The sequence below is a fragment of the Megalobrama amblycephala genome, linkage group LG2 (assembly GCF_018812025.1).
Source record: "Megalobrama amblycephala isolate DHTTF-2021 linkage group LG2, ASM1881202v1, whole genome shotgun sequence".
Classification (NCBI taxonomy): domain Eukaryota; kingdom Metazoa; phylum Chordata; class Actinopteri; order Cypriniformes; family Xenocyprididae; genus Megalobrama; species Megalobrama amblycephala.
In genome coordinates this window covers 31,032,085-31,059,948 of record NC_063045.1, presented here as the reverse complement: position 1 = coordinate 31,059,948, position 27,864 = coordinate 31,032,085, and the positions used below count along the sequence as shown (strand labels likewise).

At 39.5% G+C, this 27,864-nt stretch overlaps 1 protein-coding gene across 4 annotated transcripts in view; it reads left to right on the top strand.

The window, feature by feature from the left end:
* The window catches only part of si:ch211-126j24.1 (phosphofurin acidic cluster sorting protein 2), a 93,422-nt gene that overhangs the window by 55,091 nt on the left and 10,467 nt on the right, over positions 1-27,864 (top strand). The window contains exons 10-19 of one of the 4 annotated variants that reach the window (XM_048170211.1): positions 683-776; positions 1,924-2,010; positions 4,073-4,209; positions 8,445-8,577; positions 8,675-8,779; positions 12,590-12,696; positions 12,839-12,993; positions 14,258-14,368; positions 14,473-14,575; positions 17,644-17,676. In XM_048170211.1, coding sequence (XP_048026168.1) covers positions 683-776; positions 1,924-2,010; positions 4,073-4,209; positions 8,445-8,577; positions 8,675-8,779; positions 12,590-12,696; positions 12,839-12,993; positions 14,258-14,368; positions 14,473-14,575; positions 17,644-17,676 — 1,065 coding nt within the window. Of the gene's footprint in view, positions 1-682; positions 777-1,923; positions 2,011-4,072; positions 4,210-8,444; positions 8,584-8,674; positions 8,780-12,589; positions 12,697-12,838; positions 12,994-14,257; positions 14,369-14,472; positions 14,576-17,643; positions 17,677-27,864 lie in introns of all 4 variants that reach the window. The other 3 variants (XM_048170207.1, XM_048170224.1, XM_048170217.1) reach the window with 3 other exon arrangements.

Genomic DNA, 27,864 nt, shown 5'->3' with positions numbered 1-27,864 from the left:
TTTGTTTTCCCCTTACACTACCTCTCAGACAGCTATTTCATAAGCATGCATTTAAAAACACTGACTGTTTCTATAGCATCCAGAGCGGCAGCTGCAGTGACTCGATGACTTTACCAATCAGCGATTGCCTTTTTTACTTAAGGCGGGGAATTATTCCACCATATCGTGTGCTGCACTTTCTCCCATTCATAATAATATAAGTGTACCGTCTTTGGATATGTCAAGTCTTTGGTCATAGTGCTAATTTGATGCATATTGCACACAAAAATGGCAGGAGATTTTCAAAATTGCATCTGATTAGCTGGCTTAGAGCAATTTCCATATTTCCACAGTTATTTTCACATTCACATTTTTCCTTCGGCTCGCACTGTGTTGTTGGTTGTAGTGGCTGTTCCTATTTCTAAGATGCCCTTATTTGTAGCCTTCAAAACTGGCTCTTAGGACACATTGCCATTTTAACATGTTGACAAGGAGTGTTTTTTGTTGCTAAAAATGAGAAAGTGAGATGAACGATGCCAACATCGCCAAACTGTCTCATTAACTCTTATTGAAAATGACTGACTTCCAGTGTAAACGCCTCTTAAAAAACACTTAACGGATACTGTATCGCTGACAATGAAACCCAACTTTTGGCTCTTAGAGTGTTTTTATATTCTAAACCTGTGTATGTTTTCAATTCAAGGCCATTCTTTGAGGGAATGTCTCACTCCAGCTCACAGACGGAGATCGGCAGTTTGCACAGTCAGAAGAGCCAGCCGAGAGAGCCGCCCTCCACTGTACGTCTGACACACATTTGAATTATCCTATTATTCTGCCCTGCAAAAGCAAAACACAGTACACTCCAACTCTGAAACTGAGAAAAATGGCTTTTGGTTGATTTTATACAAATTTTCACTTTTTTTTTTTTTCTAAATCTGAAAAAAGTCATGCCAAATCCATCTGTTAATGGACGGATCATAGTCTAATAGACCCATTCTATAACTCAATTTTGACAAAATATGTAGAAAATGTATGTTGCCTTTGTTAGAAATCATTGTAATCCCTTTCATTTTTTACTTTTTTTGTATGATGTGTAAACTTTTAAATACAGACACATAATCCAAGTGATGATATATTCTGTAGAAGCCACAAAACCGTCTGAATTCGAACTCATAAAAAAAGTTTTTAAGTCGCTATTACCATGGAAACGGAACCTGAACTTAAAGAGTTCAGGAGTGACCACCTCTTCCCATGACCATCAAATCTAAGTTTGTGGTGTTGTGCTTCATCTCTGAGCTGGTTGGTTAGTTGCTTGCAACTCTTCATTGAATAATGTTTTGCAATCCCTACCCTTGTGAAAATGAAGTGCACTTAATTGTATTGAAAATGCACTTGCAGTATAATCTTAAAAGTATATATAAAAAATAAATAAATAAAAACTTGTCTTGCAGATAATATAACTAATGAAATAAAAGGCCACTTGACTTGAGTGCAGTAAATTTTCATGACTGTTTTTTTAATCTTTTGTTATGCTTTAAAGAAGTACACTTATTTTGATTTACTGACTAACATACTAAAGCACATGTAAAGTACTTGATTAAAATTGTAACTGTTGTGTCTTATATTCAATATTACGTTTAAAGTTAATATATTTTAAATGCACTAAACTGCAACGTCATTACAAATGTGTAATTACAAATATATTTAAATACATGACATACACATTGCAGTTTTAATTTCTATCAATTGCATTCAGTTCACACTTAAGTATATATTTTTAAGTAAATTTTTTCTGTATTAAGAACACTTTTTAAAAGTTTGCTTATTTTTCAAGGGTATAGAGGAAATGGAAATGAGAAAATACTTGCAGAACTCAAGCAGCTAAACCCTGTGCTCACTATTGTGCTATATTTTCTGTGTGTGTGCGTGTGCGTGTGTGTGCAGAGTGGTGATCTGTTAACAGTGGATAAGAACAGAGCAGTGGGTGGACGATATCCAGATGACCCTACAGTGGTGGACCCTGCAGCCGCAGTCAGTAACAATTTCTGTATTTCTATAAATTTTTCTATACAAAATGTACAGCATTTTAGGCACATAGCGGTGGTAGTTTCAGCCATTTTATAATAATAAATAATAATATATAATTTATGCACATAATGTAATAGATTTATATAATATATTTTCCCCTTAGGTGATTTGAAAAAGTTAAATATATATTTGAGCAATATCACACTTGTAGCCATGTGATATGCCATTTTTGGTAACACTTTACAGTAAGGTCTCATTTGATAACATTAGTTAATGTATTAACTAACATGAACTAACAATGAACAATTCATTTTTACAGTATTTATTAATCTTTGTTACTACTGTCGTTCATTGTTTGTTCATGTTAGTTCACAGTGCATTAACCAATATTAACAAATACAACTTTTGATTTTAAAGGTGCCCTAGAACTTCTTTTTACAAGATGTAATATAAGTCTAAGGTGTCCCCTGAATGCGTCTGTGAAGTTTCAGCTCAAAATACCCCATAGATTTTTTTTAATTCATTTTTTTAACTGCCTATTTTGGGGCATCATTAACTATGCACTGATATATAGGTTGCGGCCCCTTTAAATCTCCCGCTCCCCCTCCCCCAGAGCTCGCGTTTGCCTTAAACAGCATAAACAAAGTTCACACAGCTAATATAACCCTCAAAATGGATCTTTACAAGATGTTCGTCATGCATGCTGCTTGCATACATCGGATCATGTAAGTATAGTATTTATTTGGATGTATTACATTTGATTCTGAATGAGCTTGAGGATATGCTGCGTGACTAAAGCTAACATTACACACTGTTGGAGAGATTCATAAAGAATGAAGTTGTGTTTATGCATTATACAGACTGCAAGTGTTTAAAAATGAAAATAGCGACGGCTCTCTTGTCTCCGTGAATACAGTAAGAAACGATGGTAACTTTAACCACATTTAACAGTACATTAGCAACATGCTAACGAAACATTTAGAAAGACAATTCACAAATATCACTAAAAATATCATGTTATCATGGATCATGTCAGTTATTATTGCTCCATCTGCCATTTTTTGCTATTGTTCTTGCTTGCTTACCTAGTCTGATGATTCAGCTGTGCACAGATCCAGACGTTCTGCCCTTGTCTAATGGCTTGATCATGGGCTGGCATATGCAAATATTGGGGGCGTACACCCTGACTGTTACGTAACAGTCGGTGTTATGTTGAGATTCGCCTGTTCTTCGGAGGTCTTTTAAACAAATGAGATTTATATAAGAAGGAGGAATCAATGGAGTTTGAAACTCAGTGTATGTCTTTTCCAACGTACTGAACTCTTGTTATTCAACTATGCCAATATAAATTCAATATTTAATTCTAGGGCACCTTTAATAATGTACTAGTAGATGTTGAAATGAACTAAGATTAATAAATGCTGTAGAAGCATTGTTCCTTCTTAGTTCATGTTAACTAAAGTAGTTAACTAATGTTACCTAATGAAACCTTATTGTAAAGTGTTACCAGATAGTTGTAGTCAACAGCCCTGCTAAGTATTAAACTCGTCCAGCACTATTTGTACCCAGAAAATTCAGTCATTCCTACCTTCCAGACTTGGGGGTGGAAATTTTTATCTGGGCCAGTAAGCAACCACCTAGCAACCACTCAGAACACCCTAGCAACCACTCCAAACACCCTAGCAACCACTCAGAACACCCTACCATTGTGGAGGCAAGTTTTGCACAAGCAATCACCAGTTGCATTTTTCCATTGTATGATTAGTAAAAGAAATGCTCCATCCTTCTTTCATAAGGGCTGTGCTGTTTTTCTGTTTTTGCGCACTGACTGCTAATAATTCAAGGCTATAGTCTGTGTCACACACTTAATCAGTTCTAGCAGTATCTAGTGTGTGAAAGTCACACACAAACACACTCTCTTTCAGACACATCGACACCTCCACACCGCAATTCTGTTTTGTGGCTAAGTGGCCGTCGCCATGGCAACATGACAATTTTCACAGCCGTACGAGCCCTTGATGAGAGTGATACATGTTCGCCGCCTGATGTTTATCTCTCCACACAGGAGCTCGTGGAGGACGAGGCGGGCAGCGGCGTGGCAACATGTGACGCCAACATGAGCTGGGACGTGAGCGCGGAGAAATTAGCAGGAACGGTGGGCAAACTCTGCAAGACTGAGTCGCAGACTCTCATGTCGCCTAGGTAACACATGCGACCTTCTATTCTTGCCTTCCTGTTTTCCTTTTCCATCTGTTTTCTATCACATCCTCTCCGTCTCACTCTCAAACTCTGTAAAAACAGTCCTGTAGGCGCTAGTTTTTACTGTTGAATTAAATAATAGTTCCTCCGGATGTGCCCGCATTTGGATGTTTCTTAAACTAAAGGCAATTTTTTGTGCCAGGGGTTAATTCATGTGTATTTAAGGGATATTTCACCCAAAAATGAAAATTCAGTCATTATTCACTCACCTTCATGTAGTTTCAAACCCATAAGGCTTTCATTCATCTGTAAAATACAAATGATGTTTGTTTTTATGCTTCTGTTTACCATATTTGATGTGCTCTATGCATGGGTGCTGATCAATGTTTATATATGAATAAAAACCTAAATTAAATCAATCATATCTCTTCAGAAGCCTTAGATTAAACCATCTGACAATTTGCAGAATTGCAAAATTAACAGATTTCAACTTTTTTCTTTTTGTTATTGTATGACAGTCTTTTTTATTTATACATGCCTTAATTATTTAGACTTTAAACGTCCTAAAAATTTTTTAATTCGTCATAAAAATTATTATTTTTTTTTTTAATTTGAGAATATAAACAAAGAGTGAAACAGACATAAACCAATATTTATTCTTTGAAAATGGTTTATATTAATTTATTTATATTATTTTATATTCATTTTTTCCACAAATTACCCAACCAACATTTTTGCCCAGATAAAAGTGACATTGTTAGTAGACAAATTAAATATCTTTTCTTACACATTGTGACGTATATCTGAGTGAAATGGACAGTGTTGCCAATTTAGCAGCTACTAGATAATAATAATAATAATAAATATAGCTGCAAGCAGCAATTACGGGGCCAAGCACAAAAACGGCAAAAGAAGCAAGCCAACACGACTGGGAGCAACAGATTAACTGCAACAGTGAGCAATTAAAGACCTATTAAGATCATTTTAGGCAAAAGAGCTGAAAAATGATCAAAAATGAGGATTTACTGGTTCATCACTTTCGACCAATAGGTGTCGCTGTGACCAAATTAATGTGGTATGGTCAGAGTGAGGTGACAGTGACACTTGCAAAGTTTGGTGTCGATATGTCAAAGCATTGCAGAGATACAGCTTCAAGAGTCGTTTTTGCATCATGCCTCAAATTCTTTGCTCTGGTATACGAAAACGGGTTGACGTATAGACTTGAAATCCATAACTTTTTGTCGGCATGGTCAGAAGATGATACGGTTCAATTTTGGTGAAAATCGGAGCAACGGTCTAGGAGGAGTTTGAAAAAGTAGGTTTTTAAAGTAAAACAATATGGCGGACAGGAAGTTCAGCTGACTTTGGCAAATTTGATATCTATGTTCTCAGCATGACCCAAGGAATCTACAGAGACCAGTTTCATTACAATTGGTTAATATAATCAAAAGTTATTAGCATTTTCGTAAATTTTGTTATAACTTTTGACCACAAGGCAGCGCAGCGCCGAAACTTCTCAAGCTCCTTCAGGGCATTGTCCTGATGGCCCATACCGAGTTTCATAATGATATGCTAATGCGTTCGTAAAATACAGCATTTTAGCACAAAATTCAAAATGGCCGAATTTTGTTTCTAGCCCTTACGGTTCAAAAGTTATTTGCATAAACATAAGTGCAACTTTGGACAGCTGGTGGCACTAGAGGGATTGAGTTAGAGACTCCAAATTTGCTATGGACAAAGGTCAGACTGTTCTCTAACTGTGTGCCAAATTTCACAACTTTCCCGCGAGCGGTTCTATGGGCTGCCATAGACTTCAAGAGCGGAAGCGGAAGAATAATAATAATAAGAGTACGGAACGCCAACAGTTACAATAGGTGCCTAAGCACCTTCGGTGCTTGGCCCCTAATAATAATAATAGTAACTAGATTAGTGACTTTTCAGACCCCGTAACGACTTTTTTCAAAAAAGCGACCAGTGACAAATCTAGCGACTTGCTGGTTAACACGTAGTCAGTCACTATATCATACTCATTCCATCAGTCTGACAGAAAATATGTAGAGTAATTGAGAAAATTGCAGTTTGTGAGGCGAAAAAACATGAAAAGTGCTGACAGTCGGTGCATTACATCATCTAGTGACATTTAGTGACTTTTTGAGCAGGCTTTAGCTACTTTCCATTGAAAATAGTTGGCAACACTTCAAATGGACTATTGCAAACGAAAAAAATGTGGAGTGGGGACTTGGTTCATCCATCGGTTTTTGATTGGATGGAAGCAGATCAGCTGAATGCAAGCGCGCAGTCGATTGTAAGAAGGGGGTGGGGTTTAAGCAAACAAAATGATTGGACATGTCCTGCATACATCACCAGAGAAAAGTCTGTTGTTTCACCGAATGGTGGAGTTGTGACATTTTGAAAAAAAAAAATAACAAGGCCAATTTTTTAAAAAATAAAATAAAACAATTACATGGATAAATCATTCACAATAAGCTCAATGACATACATTTGGGAAATAGATTGAATTGTCATTTCATGCTGACTTAAAAAAAAAAAAAAAAAAAACAGAATGTGAAAAGTACGTTTTAAGAGAGTTTATTTTAAGAGGTTCATGGGACCGAAAGTGCTCAGTTAAAGAAACACCCATCTGTTATATTTCTCTTGTGGTCCATCACAACATCAAGTCGTCTGTTCTTCCATGTCGTTTTCTAGCTGATTGTTCTCACAGGCCTCTGCTAGACGGCATATGTGTGTGTTTGCATTGGCTAATGAGCTCATTAAGACTCAGTCCCCGAGCGATGGGCTCACAGACACTTTAGTGAATGTTGAACGCAGCAGTGCATCACTGATTCGCCTCTTTTTAGCTTCTTTCTGTGGCGCCTCGGGAGGCAGTAGATGCCAAATTGTGATGCACGATCTACTGTATTATAGAGCTACTGATTTTTGTTCAGACTGAAATTACAACTGAAAGCAGCAAATGTCCTTCATCTATGAGTTAAACATTTTACATTTATGTCACCTATTCCAGTTTGGAGCACCTAGAAACCAGGTACCATGTTCGAAGTGTGTGTTCACACTTGGCAGATCCGAAACGAACTCTGGTGCGATTGCTCTGTTAGTGCGATTCATTCAAGTGTGAACACTGCCATCAGAACCCTGGTGCGCACCAAACTTGTTTGCCTTTGTTCAACAGAAATATGAAGCAAACATGGGTCAAAGACATCTAAACAAACCAGAAACAGGGAGTGATGTCACAAGATGCGACCCTAAAAAGGAAAATACAAAAAGTGCATACGTGGTTCTTGTCATCATAGTTGTGATGTTGCCCATTACAATTTAGTACTGGTGTCAGAAATTTACAGCAGATCTTCGTTTGTGTGTGTAATGGAGGAATTCCTACTGCTGTTTTAACACATTTTGAAAGCTCTTTACGAGTTCTCGGCTGGTAAAAACTCCATCATATGTACGCGCATACTACAAATGCATTTAGTCCAGCCCATGGCATTGTTTTGGATGTTCAGTAAGTTCTGTTGCTAAATATACGTAATAAAAGCTAGTCACAAGTTTTTTCTAGGTTTGGTGTTATAAATGACAGTGTGAATGCTAAGCAAACCAGGAATAAATATATAATTTTCTGGTCGTACTTTTAATTAGGTGGCCTTAACTACTATGTACTTATGTTAAAAAATATGTACAATGTACTTATTGGCTTCATATTGAATTGCAAAACACTTTTGCTGTTATTGAGGTGGGATATGGGTAAGGTTAAGGAAAGCTTTGGTGGTATGGGTAGGTTTAAGGGTATGGTTAAGGTGTAAGGGATTCGTCAACAGTGTAATTATAAATGTAATTACAGAAATTAATTACAGATGAAATTACATGCAGGTGTTTTTAAAATATAAGTACAATGTAAAAACATGTATGTACACAATAAGTGCATTGTATCAAATTATTAATTTAAATGTAAGTACATAGTAGTTAAGGCCACTTAATATAAAGTGGGACCAATTTTCTTTGTTGGTCCGGACTAAAAGAACCAAGAGAACTGAACTACAAGTGTGAACACAGCCTAAGACACACCTACTGCCTTTAGATTGGTTTTCCAGCATGGAGTGCTTAAGTCCTTTAGTCTTTCAGGAACTCTAATAAATCTGAGGTTTATTAGCTTGTAGGTGTGTTAGGGATGTATTGGCTGTTCTCATTCCAGCAGTTGTAATATGTCTTTCTCCTTGTTGGGTGGCCAGTAAAACAGACAGCAAGCTGCAGCGGCGTCCACGGAGCACGTCCATGAAGGACAGACAGAACTCTAAAGCTCAGAGCGACCGCACCAGCAGCATCGAGAGTGAAACCTCGCCAGACTCCAGACTCATCACACAGGTTTGTGTAAGTGTTTGTGCCTGGCAGTAGAAGAACAAGGAAATATTGGATGACAGATTTGTGCTCATTTTCTGACATGACGGCCTTCTTGTCGCAGGTCCCAAGGAAATCAGTGTACGATCAGCTCAATCAGATCCTGAACTCTGACGAACATCTGCCAGAGAACATCATCCTTATTAACACTACAGACTGGCAGGGGCAGGTGTGTGTTTTCTACCCTGGATTTTTTTTATATATGCTGTGTGTATGTATATATATATATATATATATATATATATATATATATATATATATATATATATATATAATATTTGGGACTTGTTTTCCAATAAAAATACCGAAACATCCTTAAAACAAGATACATTTACTTGAGAATTGTGTAATGAGATATGACTTGTTTTCAGAGAATATATCTTGAGTTAAGTTTATTTTTCTTATCCTGTTGGCATATATTTGTTTCTTGGTTTTAAGTGTGAACCTTACTAAATTTGGTACATTATGTTCCGAATATGTTTTTGTAATTTTGCATCTCAGTGAAATTTACAGTGCATCCAGAAAGTATTCACAGCGCTTCACTTTTTCAACATTTTGTTATGTTACAGCCTTATTCCAAAAGTACGGAGTCCCGGACATGACACGCAGGGAAAAAAAAAAAATAGTAGGCTAAATCGTGCGCACGATTTACTATTTCGTTCCCTCGATTTATAAATCATGCACATGATTTATAAATCAAGGGAACAAATTAGTAAATCATGTGCACGTTTTAGTAAATTGTGCACACGATTTAGTAAATCGAGGGAACAAAATAGTAAATTGTGTGCACAAATTAGTAAATCGAGGGAAGAAATTAGTAAATCGTGTGCACGTTTTAGTAAATTGTGCACACGATTTAGTAAATCGAGGGAACAAATTAGTAAATTGTGCACACGATTTAGTAAATCGAGGGAACGAATTAGTAAATCGTGCGCACAAATTAGTAAATCGAGGGAACAAAATAGTAAATCGTGCGCACAAATAAGTAAATCGAGGGAACGAATTAGTAAATCGTGTGCACAAATTAGTAAATCGAGGGAACAAATTAGTAAATCGTGCGCACAAATTAGTAAATCGAGGGAACGAAATAGTAAATCATGTGCACAAATTAGTAAATCGAGGGAACGAAATAGTAAATCGTGCGCACAAATACATTTTTTTTCTTGCATGTCATGTGTGGGGCTCCGTACAAAAGGGATTCCTCAGAATTCTACATTACCAATACCCTATAATGACAACGTTAAAGAAGTTTGTTTGAAATCTTTGCAAATTTATAAAAATAAAAAACAAAAAAAACAAAAAAAATCACATGTACATCCTTTGCTCAACACTTTGTTGAAGCACCTTTGGCAACAATTACAGCCTCAAGTCTTTTTGAGTATGATTCTACAAGCTTGGCACACCTATTTTTGGGCAGTTTCTCTCATTCTTCTTTGCAGGACCTCTCAAGCTCCATCAGGTTGGATGGCGAGTGTCGGTGCACAGCCATTTTCAGATCTCTCCAGAGATGTTCAATCGGGCTCAAGCCTGGGCTCTGGCTGGGCCACTCAAGGACATTCACAGAGTTGTCCCGTAGCCACTCCTTTGTTATCTTGGCTGTGTGCTTTGGGTTGTTGTCCTGTTGGAAGATGAACCTTTCTGTCCCAGTCTGAGGTCCAGAGCACTCTGGAGCAAGTTTTCATCAAGGATGTCTCTGTACATTGCTGCATTCATCTTTCCCGCTATCCTGACTAGTCTTCCAGTTCCTGCCGCTCAAAAACATCCCCACAGCATGATGCTGCCACCACCATGCTTTACTCGTTTCATCAGACCAGAGAATTTTGTTTCTCATGGTCTGAGAGTCCTCCAAGGTGGGCTGTCATGTGCCTTTTACTGAGGAATGGCTTCCATCTGGCCACACTACCATACAGGCCTGATTGGTGGAGTGCTGCAGAGAAGGTTGTTCTTCTGGAAGTTTCTCCTCTCTCCACAAAGAAATGCTGGAGCTCTGTCAGAATGACCATTGGGTTCTTGGTCACCTCTCTGACCATTTACGGATGATGGAGGCCACTGTGCTCATTGGGACCTTCAATGCTGCAGAAATTTTTTTGTACCCTTCCCCAAATCTGTGCCTTGATACAATCCTGTCTCAGAGGTCTACAGACAATTCCTTGGACTTCATGGCTTGGTTTGTGCTCTGACATGCACTGTTAACTGTGGGACCTTATATAGACAGGTGTGTGCCTTTCCAAATCATGTCCAATCAACTGAATTTACCACAGGTGGACTCCATTCAAGTTGAAGAAAGATCTCAAGGATGATCAGTGGAAACAGGATACACCTAAACTCAATTTTGAATTTCATGGCAAAGGCTGTGAATACTTATGTACATGTGATTTTTTCATTTTTATTTTTAATACATTTGCAAAGATTTCAAACAAACTTCTTTCATGTTGTGATTATGGGGTATTTTTTGTAGAATTTTGAGGAAAATAATGAATTTAATCCATTTCGAATAAGGCTGTAACATAACAAAATATGGAAAAAGTGAAGCGCTGTGAATACTTTCCGGATACACTGTATCTTGTTTCGATGTTTTGTAAAGATTATTTAATATTTTTAATGAAAATATTTTTTAAGTGAAAACACCTATTAACAGTATTATTTTGTGTGTATTTTAGGGTTGTTCTAAAAACAGGTGATTTTTAAAGCCAATTTTAAAGATTTTTAGCAAATTTTGTAGTAAATTAGTGCATTAGTGTTATATGTTAGTATTTAGTAGTTTTTTTCTTTCTAGTTAGTGCAGAATGAGGAATCAACTAGTCAATCCCTCTTCCCTAGATGGGATATGACTGGTAACAACAGTTGATAGGTTTACAGGTTATTTAGCAATTTCCAGCTAAGAACATAGTGCAAGTGTTTATTTGAAAGAGAATTTAATGCTCATATTTCTACAAATTTCCAGTTTTCAATAATCATTTGATCTTTATACAATCATGGGAATGTGATTCAAATATATATTCTCATATAAAGTTGCAATCAAAATGATTAAACCCCCTTAACCTGTAGGACATTTAGCTGCTGATTTTATGAAAACAATTCATAAAAAGGCATCAGTAAACTTTTATACAATGTTTATTAATACACATTTGAGTGATTCCGAGAATGTAAAGTTGATGAGCAGAAGAACATCCACTCCCATGGTCAAACATGGAGGAAGTCCAGTCTTGTTATGGGGGTTCTTTGCTGTTGCAGGAAGTAGAAATCTTAACTGTATGAAGGACATCATGAATTCTTTGAAGTATCAAGCCATTTTGGCAAAAATGGTGATGCCTTCGGTGCAGAGACTGAAGCGTGATGATCAATGGACTTTCCTGCAGGACAGCCATCCCAAAGTATACATCCAAATCTACTTAAGCTTGGTTCAGGGATGTACAGTTTTCAGATTGAAATCTAATTGAAAATATTTAGTGGAATATGTAGAAAGCAGTGGTAACATGGAAACCAAAGACTATCAGTGATCTGAAGCTTTTCAAGCACTTACAGGCAGCGTTTATTGGAGGTTATAAAGAATAAAAGATTCTGCACAAAATTTGACTTTGGGGGGTTGAATAATTTTGTACACATGTTTAGAGCGAATTAGATTTTTTTTTCTTTCATTTTTCATCAACTTTACATTCTTAAAAAGTGAAAAGAGGAGACTTGTCCTTGATTTACTTGTCCCAGAGTTCACTGTTTGATTTATTGACTCGTACATTATATTAATAAGAGATGGTTATGATGGTAACAGGGCTGACGCATTAACCTGGGTACACAATCACTTGTCTTGTCTGTTTGGATTTATTTGGATATTTGTCCTTCCCTGAGGCTGATGTGTACAGCAGGAATAGTCATTATGTACATCGCTGTCCTCATTACTTGCTTTCATTCACACCGTCTTTTTTGCCATCCTCCCAATTTCCCTCTGCTTTCTGAACCATGAACTGTGTTTCTGTGGCAGTATTTGAATGAGATTCTTCAGGAGCACAAGCAGCCTATTGTGTCCACCGTTTCCCCCGCAGATGTTCAGGCGGCCTTCAACACCATCGTCACCAGGATTCAACGATTGTAAGGCCACTCAAAATTCCTCAATGTCCACTTACAATACAAGAAACTCTAGCTCACTTTATAATTTCTTAATTTTTCTTAGTGAGAACTTGAGTATGATTCTTTTTTGTCTTTTGTTATTTTGTAAATCTCATTGTGTCAGCTGCAACTGTAATGCACAAACACCACCAACCATTAAAGTGGCAGTGGCGGGCGATCAGAGTTACCTCAGCACGGTCCTTCGCTGCTTTGTGGAGCAGCTCGCCAACAAGACGCCCGATTGGTTGAGCTACATTCGTTTCCTGGTCATTCCTGTCGGTAAGCAGAATAAAGCATCTGAAGCATTAACTCTCAAAAATATAAACACTACTGTCAATAGTTCAGAGGTTTTGAAAAAAGTCTCTTCTGCTCAGCAAGGCTGCATTTATTTGATCAAAAATACAGTAAAACAATACTGTGAAATATTATTACAATTCAAAATAGCTGTTTTCTATGTGAATATATGTTAAACTGTCATTTATTCCTGTGATCAAAGCTGAATTTTCAGCAGTGTCACATGATCCTTCGGAAATCATTCTAATATGCTGATTTGATGCTCAAGAAACATTTCTGATTATTATCATTGTTGATACTGTTTAAAATTTTTGCCATATATTGTTGGTGGAAACCGTGATACACTTCCATTTAAAAGTTTGGGGTATGCAACATTTTTTTTTTTTTTAATTAATTAAAATTAATACTTTTATTCAGTAAGGACACATTAAATTTATCAAAAGTGACAGTAAAGAATTTATAATATTACAAATAATTTCTATTTCAAACTCTTTTGAAATGTCTATTAATCAAAGAATGTATCACAGTTTCCACAGAAATATTTTGCAGCTACTGTTTTTAGCATTGATAATAAGAACCATTATTAATATTTGAGCACCAATAATAATTGATAATAATTTAGCAGCAAATCATCATATTAGAATGATTTCTGATGGATCATGTGACACTGAAGACTGGAATAATGATGCTGAAAATTCAGCTTTGATCACAGGAGTAAATTACATTTTACTATATATTCACATAGAAAACAGCTATTTTAAATTATAATAATATTTCACAGTCTTACTCTTTTTATGTTTGATCAAATAAATGTAGCCTTGGTGAGCAGAAGAGACTTCTTTCAAAAACATTTAAAAAATCGTAATTATTATAAATACACAATAGTGTATTTGTTTTAAATCACATTTTTATATATTTTATAATATATTAAAGATATGTATTTTTATATGTGCTTATTTCAGTAAAACTCTATGTGTCAGAAAAACATGACAGATTTTGTGACAGATTTTTCATATTTCAGTTTTGGCGGCTTAATGGGAGGATTCACACAGTTCAATTAAACCCTGTATTATGTTCATAATAGAGTTTTCACCCAGCTGGTGGTATTATTTATGGACCAAAGCCAGTTTGTTGTCGTACTGGGTGCTTAGCGAGTGTTTATTTTGGACTTTGGTCTGATGTGAAAGACAATCCTTTTATTATGTGGTATTTCTTCGATGTGAGCAAAATGTACTTTGTTTTTGATCAGGTTGTCATCCACTGGCCAAGTACATCTCTACATTTGACAGTAAGTTCAGTAACATCTTCATGGACGCAGGATGGCGGGACATTTTCGGGAGGTTAGAAGCTCCCACTTCAGGTTAGAGTGGATGCTTATATGGGCTCTTCAAATATGATTTGATGCCTTTATCGTCTGATTTGATGCTGGTCCTTAATGCGTCTGGTGTTTGAAAATGTCCACAGATAATATTGATGTGGCCGGGCGCGTCTCACAGTATCTGGCTGGAGCAAACCTCTCCCACCAGTTCCCTATTTCTGAAGCAATGCTCACCTATAAACAGAAAAGGTACTGTCTTGCATATGTGTGTGTGGGAATATCTAATTAATGATGTAAATGTGATGCCGTGTGTCAGTGATACTTAAGTGTTCTGCATGTTTATTCATCATCTGGCCAAAATAAAGTTTGTTTCCATGATATATCTTACCAAATGTATCAAAAAACATTGTCCAGGTCATATTTCACCCCAAATTAAAAAAAAATTAAAAAAACATTGTATTTTACTTAAACGGCCCATGTTATCTCCTTTTACAAAATTTAGATTTTGTTTTTGGGCTCTACTAGAATAGGTTTTCAATCATGCTTAAATGTTCAACATTAATTTTCACATATTTGACATTGTTGCATCTCCATTTTTCCCAGTCTGTCAGTAACACTCTAGGGTGCGTTTCCCATACAACAGCATAACTTGAGCTTCACTACCATAGTACAATGCATCGTTGAACAAATCAACTAGCTAATCACGACTGTTTCCCGAATCCCGAATCACCAATTCAACGTTGGTGAATGATGTCACACAGATGTTAGAGTAATAACTTCTTTAAATTAATTAGTTTGAGATCAAATTAATGCTAGATTTTTTGCTATATTTGCATCTGAGGACTACTTCTCATTTTATTCATTATTCATAGGCTCGTTCTTATGTACCAGAGCACATGCGCACTCTTCATAATTATAATAATAATAATAATTCCTTACATTTATATAGCGCTTTTCTGGGCACTAAAAGCGCTTTACATATTGAAGGGGGAATCTCCTCAAAAATGACCAAAGAGTTCCGATATTTTTCCTATGTAAAACTTGACTCTTTTGTAGTTACATCATGTAGACCTACGGAAAATGAAAAGTTGCGATTTTCTAGGCCAATATGTCTAGGAACTATAATCTCATTATATTCTCACTATAATCTCATTATAACTATAATCTCATTATAATCTCGTAATAATCAAGAAACTTTGCTGCCGTACCATGGGTGCAACAGGCGCAGTGATATTACCCAGCACCTGAAAATAGTCCCCAGCTAGGTAACTTCCAACGTGACCGGCACTAAGTTTGTGTAGTTGCAGAGTTGCAGCCGGCAAATTGGGAAGTGGCTGGATTTACCTGTGTGCGATTAGCCATGGTTATGTGCGTTATAAAGGGCTGTGGTCACGTTGGTTATGTTGACAGAAGTTAACCTATTTTCAGGCGCTGCATAATATCATTGCGCCTGCTGCACCCATGATTCAGCAGCAAAGTTCATTGATTGTTACGCCAGAATGAGAGTATAGTCCCTAGCCATATCGGCCTAGAAAATCGCAACTTTTAAATAGGAAAAATATCGAAACTCTTTGGTCATTTTTGAGTGAGATGCTAACGGTCTAATCAGATTCAATGATTCATGCTAAGCTGAAGCTAAAAGTGCTACCACCGAACCCGGAGATCGGCTGAATGGATTCGAAAACGGTAAAACTCAACTGTTTAACTCTAGGGGAGTTGGAAAATGAGCCCATTTTCAAAAATAGTGGCGTGTTCCTTTAAATGAGGAATATTGTGACGTGTTTGTTCCCGGAAGAAAACTCAAGACTACAATGCTCAAACAGCACCATTACACACTAAGGAATGTTGATTATAGGACCATTAAAGGACTATTAAAAGGACTATTTTAATTCTTTACTGTAATAATTCTTTATCATAGTAAAGAACCTGAAGAAAAATACCACTAACAATTACCAAAAAAAAAGTAAAAAAAGTAAAACTGTGCATATTGCGGTAATGAGAATTTGGGGGAAATGTGCTTGTGTCACGTTCAAAGTAATGATGAACAGAATAAGGGATTAGCAGCAATTTTTTAAACCAAATAACTGACACAATCCAGGAAGCACAGGAGCAACACACGATAGCGTAACAGCTCGTACTTGAAAATTCAAGGCAATACCGGACAAAGAACCAAGGGAACTAAGGGCAAACAAAGGGAGCTAAATGAAACACAGGTGAAACTAATAAGTAACTATGGAAACAAATTGGCACACACTAGGAAAATAAGGGTGCTTCGCAATTAGCTCCCTAGCTCCTGAGCTTGTGAATCAGTATATCGTGTACACGAATCTGGGCATTGGTAAGGACCCTGGTTCACTATACTACACAATGATTACTCAATTTCCGGCGGCATGACTATGTACAACATCAACGTTGTAGAACGTCACTGTTGGTATTAATCAACAACAGGCAGGACCTATATCTTTTTTATATTACTTTTTAAGCACATTGTTCTGTTACATATCCTTACATTTCAGCTGAATTTTAATTATAAATGTTAACTAGATGTGTTCACTACCTGTCTAGTGATGTGTTTATGCTGACATGTATTTAAAAAAAAAAATGGTTTGTTATTTCACATCTTCTGTCACGTGTCATTGTATTTATTGAGTTGGCTCTTGCATTTTATGTTTCGTGCTTCAGAAATGTGACGTAAGGTAGCATAGTTAGCATCGATGCTCCCTGGTTTTTGCAGTGAGGGATTTTTAGGGAGATAATTTTTCAGTGCACTGGAAGGATTTTGTGATTGAAACAGCCCTTATAATGACTACTGAACTAGGGAGCTGATTGAGATGCACCCTAGGTCAATTTAATATGACAGGAAACGGCAACAAAACAGAACCAAACCAAAATACAATGAAAATAAACATAACCAAAGCATAATCCTGACAGCCTAATTGTCATAAAATAATCTTAATGGTCCTAAAAGACTTAATCTTCTTATTGCATAATATTATTTTATGATTTGTTTTAGTTTTTTTACTGCAAAATATAAATCAATTCATATTAGTTTTGTTTTTGAGGTGAAATGTGACAAGGACAAGTTTTATTATGAGTATCATAATCATTATCGTCAATTAGACCATAAAGTTGATCAAACAAAGCCCCTTATAATCTGTTGCTCTTTCATTTTCTTTCTTTCTTTTTTTTAATTATGTCACTTGTTTGCTTGATCTGGTTTTATTTTGTCATTGAGAAGTAGACGTGTGTTGAGGATGATGCAGTAACTGTTATGCTTTGGGTTTTTCCCCTCCTTTTCTTTTGTTTTTGCCTTCAAGGAAGAGAAGTTTGTATTTTGATTTTTACATCAGGTACCTAATCGTGTGTTTGGGTTGACGTCAGTCAATGTTTGCTGTGGTTTAAATCACTCATGCTCTCAGTGTGTTAACCTCACACACCTGTCTGCGTGACTACTAGTTTTTGCTCACTGTGTGTTTTGTGTTTTCATAATTCAGTCTTTTTGTGTCTTTAACTGATTTAGTTTGGTTTAACAGGTTTGAAAAGAGATGGTGACTAACTCTGAAAGTAAGGAGTGAAGTAGGGTGATGTGGTTTAGTGGTTAAAAATGTGGTAACTGAAAGGTTGTGGGTTCAAACTTGCAAGTGTGATACTATTGTGTTAGTTGAGGAAGACTTAAAGATTAATTGTTGTTAAAAATTTTGGTAACACTTTATTTTACAGTGCCGTTGTTAAACGTTACTTACTACATGTACTTACTATAGTGCTAACAGTAAATTATGCATAATTACAAGTAACTAACCCTAAACCTAACCTTAACTGTAACTCTATAGTAAATACATGTAGTTAATTAATAGTACTCGGTACTTATTTGAGTAATTACAATGTAACTACGGCAATGTAAAATAAAGTGTAACCAAAATTTTGAATATTAAGTTTATCAACGTGATCAATTTCATGCATGTGTTCTGAAATCAACTTATTAATAGTAAATTAAATGGTAACACTTTACAATAAGGTTTCACTAGTTAACAATAGTTAACATGAGCTAACAATGAACAATACTTCTACATTTCTTAATCTTAGTTAATGTTAAATTCAACATTTACTGGCACATTTCTAAGATCAAATGTTGTATCTGTTAACATTAGTTAATGAACTGTGAACTAACATGAACATGAATGTTTGGAAACACTTTAATTTAGGGTCCAATTCTCGGTTGCTTATTACCATGCACATTGCTAGGATATTGGCTTTTTTGTATTACCTATAAATCACATTAGGGCTGTCAAACGATTAATCGCAATTAATCACATACAAAATAAAAGTTTGAGTTGGCATAATATATGTGTGAGTAATGTGTGTAAATAATATGTATATATAAATACACACAAATTAATGTATATATTTAAGAGAAATATGTTATGTACAAAAAAAATTTATTTATATATAATATAAATTATATAAAAATATAAATAAATACATATACTTGTAAATATTTCTCAAATATATACATGGATGTGTTTGTATTTATATATACATAATAATTACACACAGTACACCCACATATATTTTTATTTTGTATGCGATTAATCGTGATTAATCGTTTGACAGTCCTAAATCACATATTAATGCCTTATTCTGTATGACCATATTCTACATCCCTTAATCCTACCTAATACCTAACCTTAACTACCTTACTAACTATTAATAAGAAGTATTTAATTGGTAGTTTATTGAGGCAAAAGTCGTAGTTAATAGTTAGTTAATAGTGAGAATTGGATCCTAAACTAAAGTGTGAAAGAACATTTTTATGAACTATTATTAACAAAGGTTAATAAATGCTGCAAATATATTGCTCTTTGTCTGTTAATGCATTAACTAATGTTAATAAATGTGACCCTTATTGTAAATATTGTAAGCACAAAATATAGTACATGATTTGTTGATTTGAGATTATGTTGTATTGAAACTGGAATATTCTTTTAGAGCTGCTGTAAGCGATTTTAGCTGCTTGCAAAAAAAACAAAACAAAACAACAAAAAAAAAACAATAGTTGCTTGTATCCAAAGCATTGGCTTCTTATTAGTAGAGGTTTTGAAATGATTTGGGAATAATGGAATGCAGAATCATCTACTTCCAATATTCACACACACACACACACACACACACACACACACACACACACTGACTGGAACATAAATCTGTGATAGTCTGCAGTTTCCTAGTAGAAGGACGAGCACAAATACAAAAGGTCACACAACCAATTATCACTTTATATGAAGCAGAATAAAAGAGAGAAAGATGAATGGAGATATACAGAAAGAAACACATGGGTACAGAAAGTGATAAAAGACCTCTAGAAAGACAACAAAGAGAAATGAATGAAGTGAGAATGGACAGTAGAAGATGAGTGTTGTGCTGCAGCTGTGTCCACATTAAAATATTAACAATAACTCTAAACCTTCCTTACCATCTTTTTACCATCATATTAGTTGAGCAGGGCCTAAAATAAAGGTTAACCAGTCAGTGTGCAGAACCCATTTCACTTCTGTAATGTGGTCTATTTATGATTGAAATGGGACATTCAACAAGAAAAAAATAATGTAGGGTGGAACTTGATTTGGTTTTCTGAATGGTCTTGAAAACTTTACTTTTTTTTTTTTTATGCTCCTTGACCAAATGGATCAAAATTCAAAGTTCCCATTCAGTCAGTCACGTTCGACATTACATCGATACTGACGTAATGGGGTCTCGCTTGGGAACCCTATCACCTCCAAGTGGTACAAAATGAGCCAATGGGAATTGGCCAGTGAGATTTACATGTCGGGCCACACCCATCCGGCACATCCGGGTATAAGTAGGACCGGCATACTCACTTCCATTCATACTTTTGCTTCGGAGCCGAACCGTTGTGTTGATCATTTCTCTCTTGCCTTCAAGTGCAAATTTCCTAACAGAAATCTACAAGAGCAAAACACCAATTTTAATTGCTTGATCGTTTCCTGACCTCATCTGATGGCCACGATCGCTGTCTCACCCCTGGGCAAACAGCATGCTGAGTCAGCGCTTGTGGATGGTATGTCCATGTTGGAGTTGCGATCGCAACTCTCCTTTTTTCAGAGTCCCCTCTGTTGCTACCCAGCCGCCTGCAGCTTCCAAAGCTGCTGGTCTGGTTAGCACTCTGGGAGATCTGAGGGTTACAGTGGGAGCTTCTTCGTTGGGCCCACCCCCCACGAACCTTCTACTCCTCTAGCACGCCATGTGTCATCGAGTTGCCGGCTGCTGCCGCAGGACCCTCTTCGGAGGTTCCCCGCTTCACATTCGGTGCTCGGATGAGGATCTGATGTCGATCGCTGCATCAGAGAGTGGGCTTTTGGACTCGGGATCGGATCTTCCGCCCTCCAGGGTGGTCGTTCAGGCTGAATGGGATTCAGAGTTGATGCCTATGCTTGCCCAGCCCATGCACCCGTCCACCTTGTTCGGGTGCTCACGGTTGGATGACTGGTTTCTGGGTGTGGGGTGTGGTTCTCAGTCATGTGCCGCTCAAGTGCCATTTTTCTCGGAGGTGCATGAGGAGGTTCAGAAGGTGTGGAAGGCACCTTTTACTGCCAGAAACTGTTCTTCTGCCTAGTCCACTCTGACTACCCTGATGGTGTGGCCGAAAAGGGTTACGTGGACATTCCACAGGTGGAGCGTGCGATTGCAATGCACTTGTGCCCACAATCTGCTGCCAACTGGCAGAATCGTCCGCGCCTCCTATCCAAGGCAAGTAAGACGACGGCAGCTCTGGCTGCTAAAGCTTACTCTGCTACTGGACAGGCGGCCTCCGCCCTGCATGCCATGGCCATCTTGCAGGCCCATCAGACTAAAGCTCTGAAAGAGCTGCACGAGGGTAGTTCTGAGCCAGGGCTACTGCAAGAACTGTGCACGGCAACTGACCTCGCCCTCCAGGTGACGAAAGTCACGGTGCATGCCCTGGATCAGACTGTGTCCACCCTGTGGTCCAGGAGCACCATCTCTGGTTGGACCTGGCCAAAATGAAGGACGCCAACAAAGTTCGCTTTCTCGATGCCACCATTTTCCAGGCCAGCCCCTTCGACGACACTGTCGAGGACTTTGCCCAGCAGTTCTCTGCAGTGCAAAAGCAGACAGAGGCCATAAAACACATCTTGCCCGGCGTGATGTTTCCACCGTTCTGCCGCGGGCTGGCCCCCAACCTGCTCGTCACCGAGGGCGTCCCCCTGTGGCTGCACAGGCTACTGAGAGAACCTTCCCATCCTCCCAGAGCCTCCCGCAGGAAGGCGACGCAGCCCACCCAGGCCGCTAAGCCCTCGAAAAAGAAGTCTCTGAAGCGGTCCTGAGACGGGTGGCCCAGAGATGGAGGAGACTGCTCTGTCCCAGGAGACGGTGAAGGCACCGCTCCTTCCACCGGGAGATGGCCGGGTGGGGAATTCTGTGTTTCATTTTATTTCTGTTCTGGTACCCACCTTTTCAATAAAAGAGCAGTTTCCAAAATCTCTGGGTCATATCGGGTCTGCGCTGACAGTGGGCGACACACTGCTTCTTCACCCTCAGACACGGGCAGGGCTTTGGCACTTCGGGGGCGCACAGCCTCCCCACGCCTCCCTGACTCGTCCCCCAGGGGACACTCGGAGCCACGTGAGTGCACCCCACTCACTGCCTCTACTTCGGGATGCTCTGCCTTCCGGGTTGGTTCTCAGTGCTCCACGTTATGTGAACACAGGGACTTGGTGCTCAGGTACCTCAGCCAGTTGGGGCTTTGGGTCAACTGGGAAAAGAGCAAACTCTCCCCCGTGCAGAGTATCTCTTTTCTTGGTGTGGAGCTGGACTCGGTCAACATGACAGCGCGTCTCACCAACGAGTGCGCACAGTCAGTGCTGAACTGCCTGAATACGTTCTCGCAGAAAACAGCGGTTCCACTGAAGCAATTTCAGAGGCTCCTGGGGCATATGGCATCCGCAGCCACGGTCACGCCGCTCGGATTGCTGCATATGAGACTGCTTCAGCACTGGTTACACAGCCGAGTCCCGAGGTGGGCATGGCGCCATGACACACTCTGTGTGGTCATCACACAGAGTTGTCACAATACATTCAGCCTGTGGTCGGACCTTGCTTTTCTATGCGCCGGGGTGCCCCTAGTACAAGTGACCAGGCATGTTGTTGTCACAACAGATGCTTCCACCACTGGCAGGGGTGCCATATGCAATGGGCTTGCTGCATCGGGCTCCTGGACAGGGCCCCAACAACAGGGGCATATCAATTGCCTCGAGTTGCTAGCAGTACTCCTTGCTCTGCGGCAGTTACGACCATTGCTGCACGACAAGCATGTACTGGTCCAGACGAACAACACATCGACCGTAGCATACATCAACCATCAGGGTGGTCTACACTCAGGTTGCATATCGCAACTCGCCCACCATCTCCTCCTTTGGAGTCAGATCACTACACGCCATTTATATCCCGGGCGAGCTCAATCGTACGGCCGACGTGCTCTCACGACAGCTCACGCTCCCGGGGGAATGGAGACTCCTACCCCCAGGTAGTCCAGCTGATTTGGAGCCGATTTGGGGACGCACAGGTGGACCTGTTTGCCTCCCAGGATTCTGCTCACTGCCAGTGGTTTTATTCCCTGACCGAGGGGACCCTCGGCATGGATGCACTGGCACACAGCTTGGCCACAGGGGCCTACACAAATACGCGTTTCCCCCAGTGAGCCTCCTCGCACAGACACTGTGTAAGGTCAGGGAGGACGAGGAGCAGGTCTTGTTAGTTGCTCTGTACTGGCCCAACTGGACCTGGTTCCCAGAGCTGTCGCTCCTTGCGACAACCCCTCCCTGGCGAATTCCCCTGAGGAAGGACCTTTCTCAGGGACAGGGCACCAGATGGCACCCACGTCCCGACCTCTGGAACCTCCACATGTGGTCTCTGGATGGGACGCGGAGGACTTATTTGGCCAGCGGTAGTTGACACTATCATCTCTACGAGGCACACTTATGCCAGCCTGTTCGCTGAGTGTTGTTCTTCCCACCGGGAAGACCCCCGAAAATGCCTGGTCAGCTTCAAGATGGTTTGGAGGTCTATGTGGCAGCCATCATGGCACAGACACTACTCGTGTGCATGCCCGGTTGGTCAGCCGTTGTACTGGGCTAGATGCCCATATGATGTGATTCCCTGTGTGTAATCCCATAAGTGTTTCGTCCACGGTACGGTTTCCCTGATGGTAAACCCGTGTCTTTCCCTGGGCGGCTCTGCCTTGCCCTATCTTTGTACTGTAGTGTTCCTCCCTGGTTAGGTATGTCCTACCTCAGAGATTTCCGTATGCAAATTGTTGATTATAGCACTATATTTAGGTCTACTTTCGTAGCGTAAAAGCTTGCGGCGATGAGCATTGTAGCCAATGACAGACAATCTGATGATTGTGTGATGGCAGTGATCATGTCATTGGAACTTGGTTTCTGCACTCTCACAAATGCTTCTATCATTATTAACAGTGCAAACACAGTATAAATACAGTTAGAGATTTATAACAGGAGTTTTGGCGAGAGTCCAGATAAACTCGTGCTGTTTGATCGACAGCTTCAGCCATTATAAAGAGAGCGTTCTTTGATCGCTTTCTGTATATAATTTAATCACAATTTTAAAACACATAAATACTCCAAGCGATTTGTAATAACAGACAAAACAATAGTGACCACATAATGAAAAGAATTACTCACACTTGTGTGGTTCAACATTACTGTCAGATCCAATGTAGTTGGCACAGCATCATCTTTTAGTTTCAATCTTGCTGAAAATTCTGTGTTCAACTGTGCCTTGTTTGTAAAAGAATCCTTGATCCTTGATAAAATGAAGTGAACAAAGGACCAAGTTCTTACTGACGCGGTCTGGAACTTCATTAAAAAAAAAGTTAATTGACTCTTTCCTAATGTTGACATCAAAAGGAAGGCAAAGCAAAGTTTTTCCACAACTTGGCACTGCACGGCATCCTATTGTCTTCTGAGCCATCTTTATTGTTTGGTTTCTGCATAGACCTGCGTTTGCCTCTCTCGTTGTTTACCTACTATGCAAGAATCAGTGGGCGGGGCTAAGCAGGCAGTGATGTAGAAGCAGGAGTTGATCTTCTTCTGTGGAGGTGGTGCTTATCCACACTATTAGATCATAAAACGGCACATTCCAGAACTTTTTCCAGAACCAGAAGTCTTTTTAGCAGGCTTCAATATAAGCTGTTTTTAGACTAACAAGAAACTTTTGAGTTCTAAAACTTACAGGATGTTTTTATAGTACAATGACCTATTATGTGTCAAAAGATCAAGGGAATTTTGATTTCTCAGTTCATGACCCCTTTAAATCGCGATCACACTTTGAACACGCAAATTTTTTACGGATACTGCAATGTTCATGATATGACATCACACGCGTTCTTTTAATTCAGCCAAGAGGTTGCGCCGTGACTTATTGATCTTCTATTGGTCACGCTTCTTCACATGATATGAATTCACAGGTCAGAGTTCACCCAACTTGAACTATGGAAAGTGTCAAAATGTGAAACTTTTTGTGTTTCCACCCTCCAGTATGCATATGAATGGTTGTACTCCTACATCTTCTGATGCCGCTGGACACATCCTCAGTGATATTCCTGGAATTATCAGGTGTTTCAGGTCTTACAAAATCATACACCCTCCTCCAGGTGACCCAGCTGGGGCTGATCAGACCCCAGCTTGTGTACAGCTGGCTAGCTACTTAGAACTCCATGGCTCTCCTCTTTTGAGCCATAGCCACCTTGAAGCCCTCTTTGTTGCTTCAGTGGTACTGCAGATAGCTGCCCTCTTGCTCAGTCCCCCAGCTCTCTGTAGGCTCTGGCTAAGGAACGTGCTGCAATTCCCCTACATCCAACCTCCTATTGGGATACACCTGCTCTCCATCCTGCCTGCTTTCAGTCAATGACCATTCCTGCATACTTGGAAAGCTTCCTCTCAAAGGCCTTTTCCAAGCGATCTTCCCATGGGACTGTCAGTTCCAGCAGCACAACTTGTTTAGTGGATTCTGACACTAGGGCGATGTGTGGTCACAGAGTGGTAACTGTGATATGGCTAGGGAACTTCAGCTGCCTTTTCAGGTCCACTGACAACTGCCAGTCCCTTGCAGAGGCCATAATGCTTGCTGATTACCTTTTAGTACATTTAGGCTTCTCTCCAGCTCTGACAAAATCAATTCTATACTTGGAGGGTCAGGACCTCTCTGCCCTTTCAACTCCTGTGCTGATAGCTTCGGTGATGGTCTTCAGGACTAGATCATGCCTTCATCGGTACCATCCTTCTCCAAGTGCATTTGGTCAGCAGCTCAAGATATGCTCCAGGGTTCCTCACTTAGAGCACAGTAGGCATGCTGGTGACTCTATTTTCCCCCGTAGGTGCAGATTTGATGGACTTGGTTAAACATCGTACACTGACTGGATGAGAAATTTTATGTGATGTGGCTCAGCCTTCCAAAGCTCTGTCCAGGTGACTTTCCTCTCTATCTCATTCTCCCATCTTGCCCATGCTCCTTGTTTCATTCCCACTGCCCTGCAGGATCTAATCTCCACCACAGTTGCTCTCACTTCCTCCAGAACAAGGCAGTTCCTTTCCTTTCCTCTACTGTTTTTATGTGTGCCGCCAGAAAGGAACCCAGCCCCTTTCTGCCTTGTGTAACCACTCCCACCAGTCCTTACTTGGATCCCTGCAGTTGCTACTTTCGGATCTCTTGATTCCCTGTATCATACCACGGTAACACTTTATTTAAGGGTCTTTTAACTAGTTGCTTATTAGCATGCATATTACTAGAATATTGGCTATTTATTAGTGCTTATTAAGCACATATTAATGCCTTAGAGGCCGCTCACATATTACGTCTAAAAACGTGTGGAAAGCGCAGCCGCACCACTTTCTCCTTCTTTCCAAAGTGCTTGCGCTCCCGTGGCCTCTGTCGTTGCTATGCAACCATGAACTGCGCTCTCTACGATGACGAGAAAGTTTCAGCAAAGGATAAATTGATTTCTAGCCCTTGCATTAGATTTACTACTAGATATATTTATGGAGATGAGATATAAAAACCACCCTGTGTACAGCTATGATCAGCTGAGCTTTTGATGTTTTGTTATGGAAAGGCTGAAGCTGATCGATTGGTTCTTGTCACATGACCTGCGGTGTGCTTGCTGCATTCTGAAAAGTTGAGAATTTTTCATCTTGATGCGCCTGGAAAACGCACCGGATACGCGTCACAACCGTGTCGCTTCCATTATGAGCGCCTACGTTTGAAATAACGAATTTGAGTGTGCAAAAGACACGATATGTGAACGGTCCCTTATTCTGCATGACCATATTCTACATTCTTAATCCTACCCAGTACCTAAACTTAACAACTACCTTACTAACTATTAATAAGCAGTAAATAAGTTGTTTATTGAGAGAAAAGTCGTAGTTAATAGTTTATATGTGTTCCCTATACTAAAGTGTTACCGTACCACTTCTCTAGTTCTCATTACTTTAAATTCCTCCTAAGGATTTGAAGGGTAGTTGCAGATTCTTGTGATGTCCATAAAGTGCAATGCTGCTCAGGCTCTTCGGCAGCACCAACCATCTCCTGAGGTAGTTCCTCTCCAAGATCTCAACTGTTGAAATCAGCACAGCATATACAAAAGGGGCCACAGGATCCTAGAGAGAATGCTGTGCTGGTACAACCAGGGTTTGAACTTCCATAGCAGGCCAGACTTGTCTACAGATTTCAGCCAGCACTCTAACTCTATGCATGTGGCCTGGATAGATCTTGTATCCATCAAAGAACTATCGAACACCTTTCCTAGGCTTTTGACTGGCTTTTCAGATATAGTTGGGATGGCTGTACCTGCAATGTGAAATCTGAATTTGTCTTCAAACTTCCCTTTCTTCAGTACCAATGACCTCGAATTGGCTGGTTTGAAATGCATATGGGCCCAGTCCACCAGCTTCTGTAGGCCTTGTAGAATCCACCGACATCCTGGGACTGATTCTGTGGTAACTGTAAGGTCATCCATAAAGACCCTGATAGGACAGTGTCACAGAAATAGTACATCCCGTAATAATCCCGATCTCAACCTTGTGCCAGCTTGATGTCATTACTCCTGAAGAGACTGATGATTAATGAGGTACTTAGTGTGTGTTGCACCAGCTTATGTGGAATTCAGCCATAATCATTTGCCAGGTCTAGCCACCAAACTTCTAATTTGCCCTTGTTTTCTCTGGCCTCCCTAATGAGCTGTGTCACTATACTGGTGTGCTCCAAGCAGCCTGAAGTACCTGAAATTTCACCTTTCTGTACTGTTGTATCTATGTAGGTGTTCTCTGCAAAATAGGTACACAGTCAGTTGGAAACAGTGCTGAAGAAGATCTTTGCTTCTATGCTCAGCAGGGAGATTATGCGGAACTGGTCTATCTGGGTTGAGTTTTCCTCCTTTGGGATCCAAAGGAGGAAAACTGCTCTGGGATTGCTCTGGGATTTTC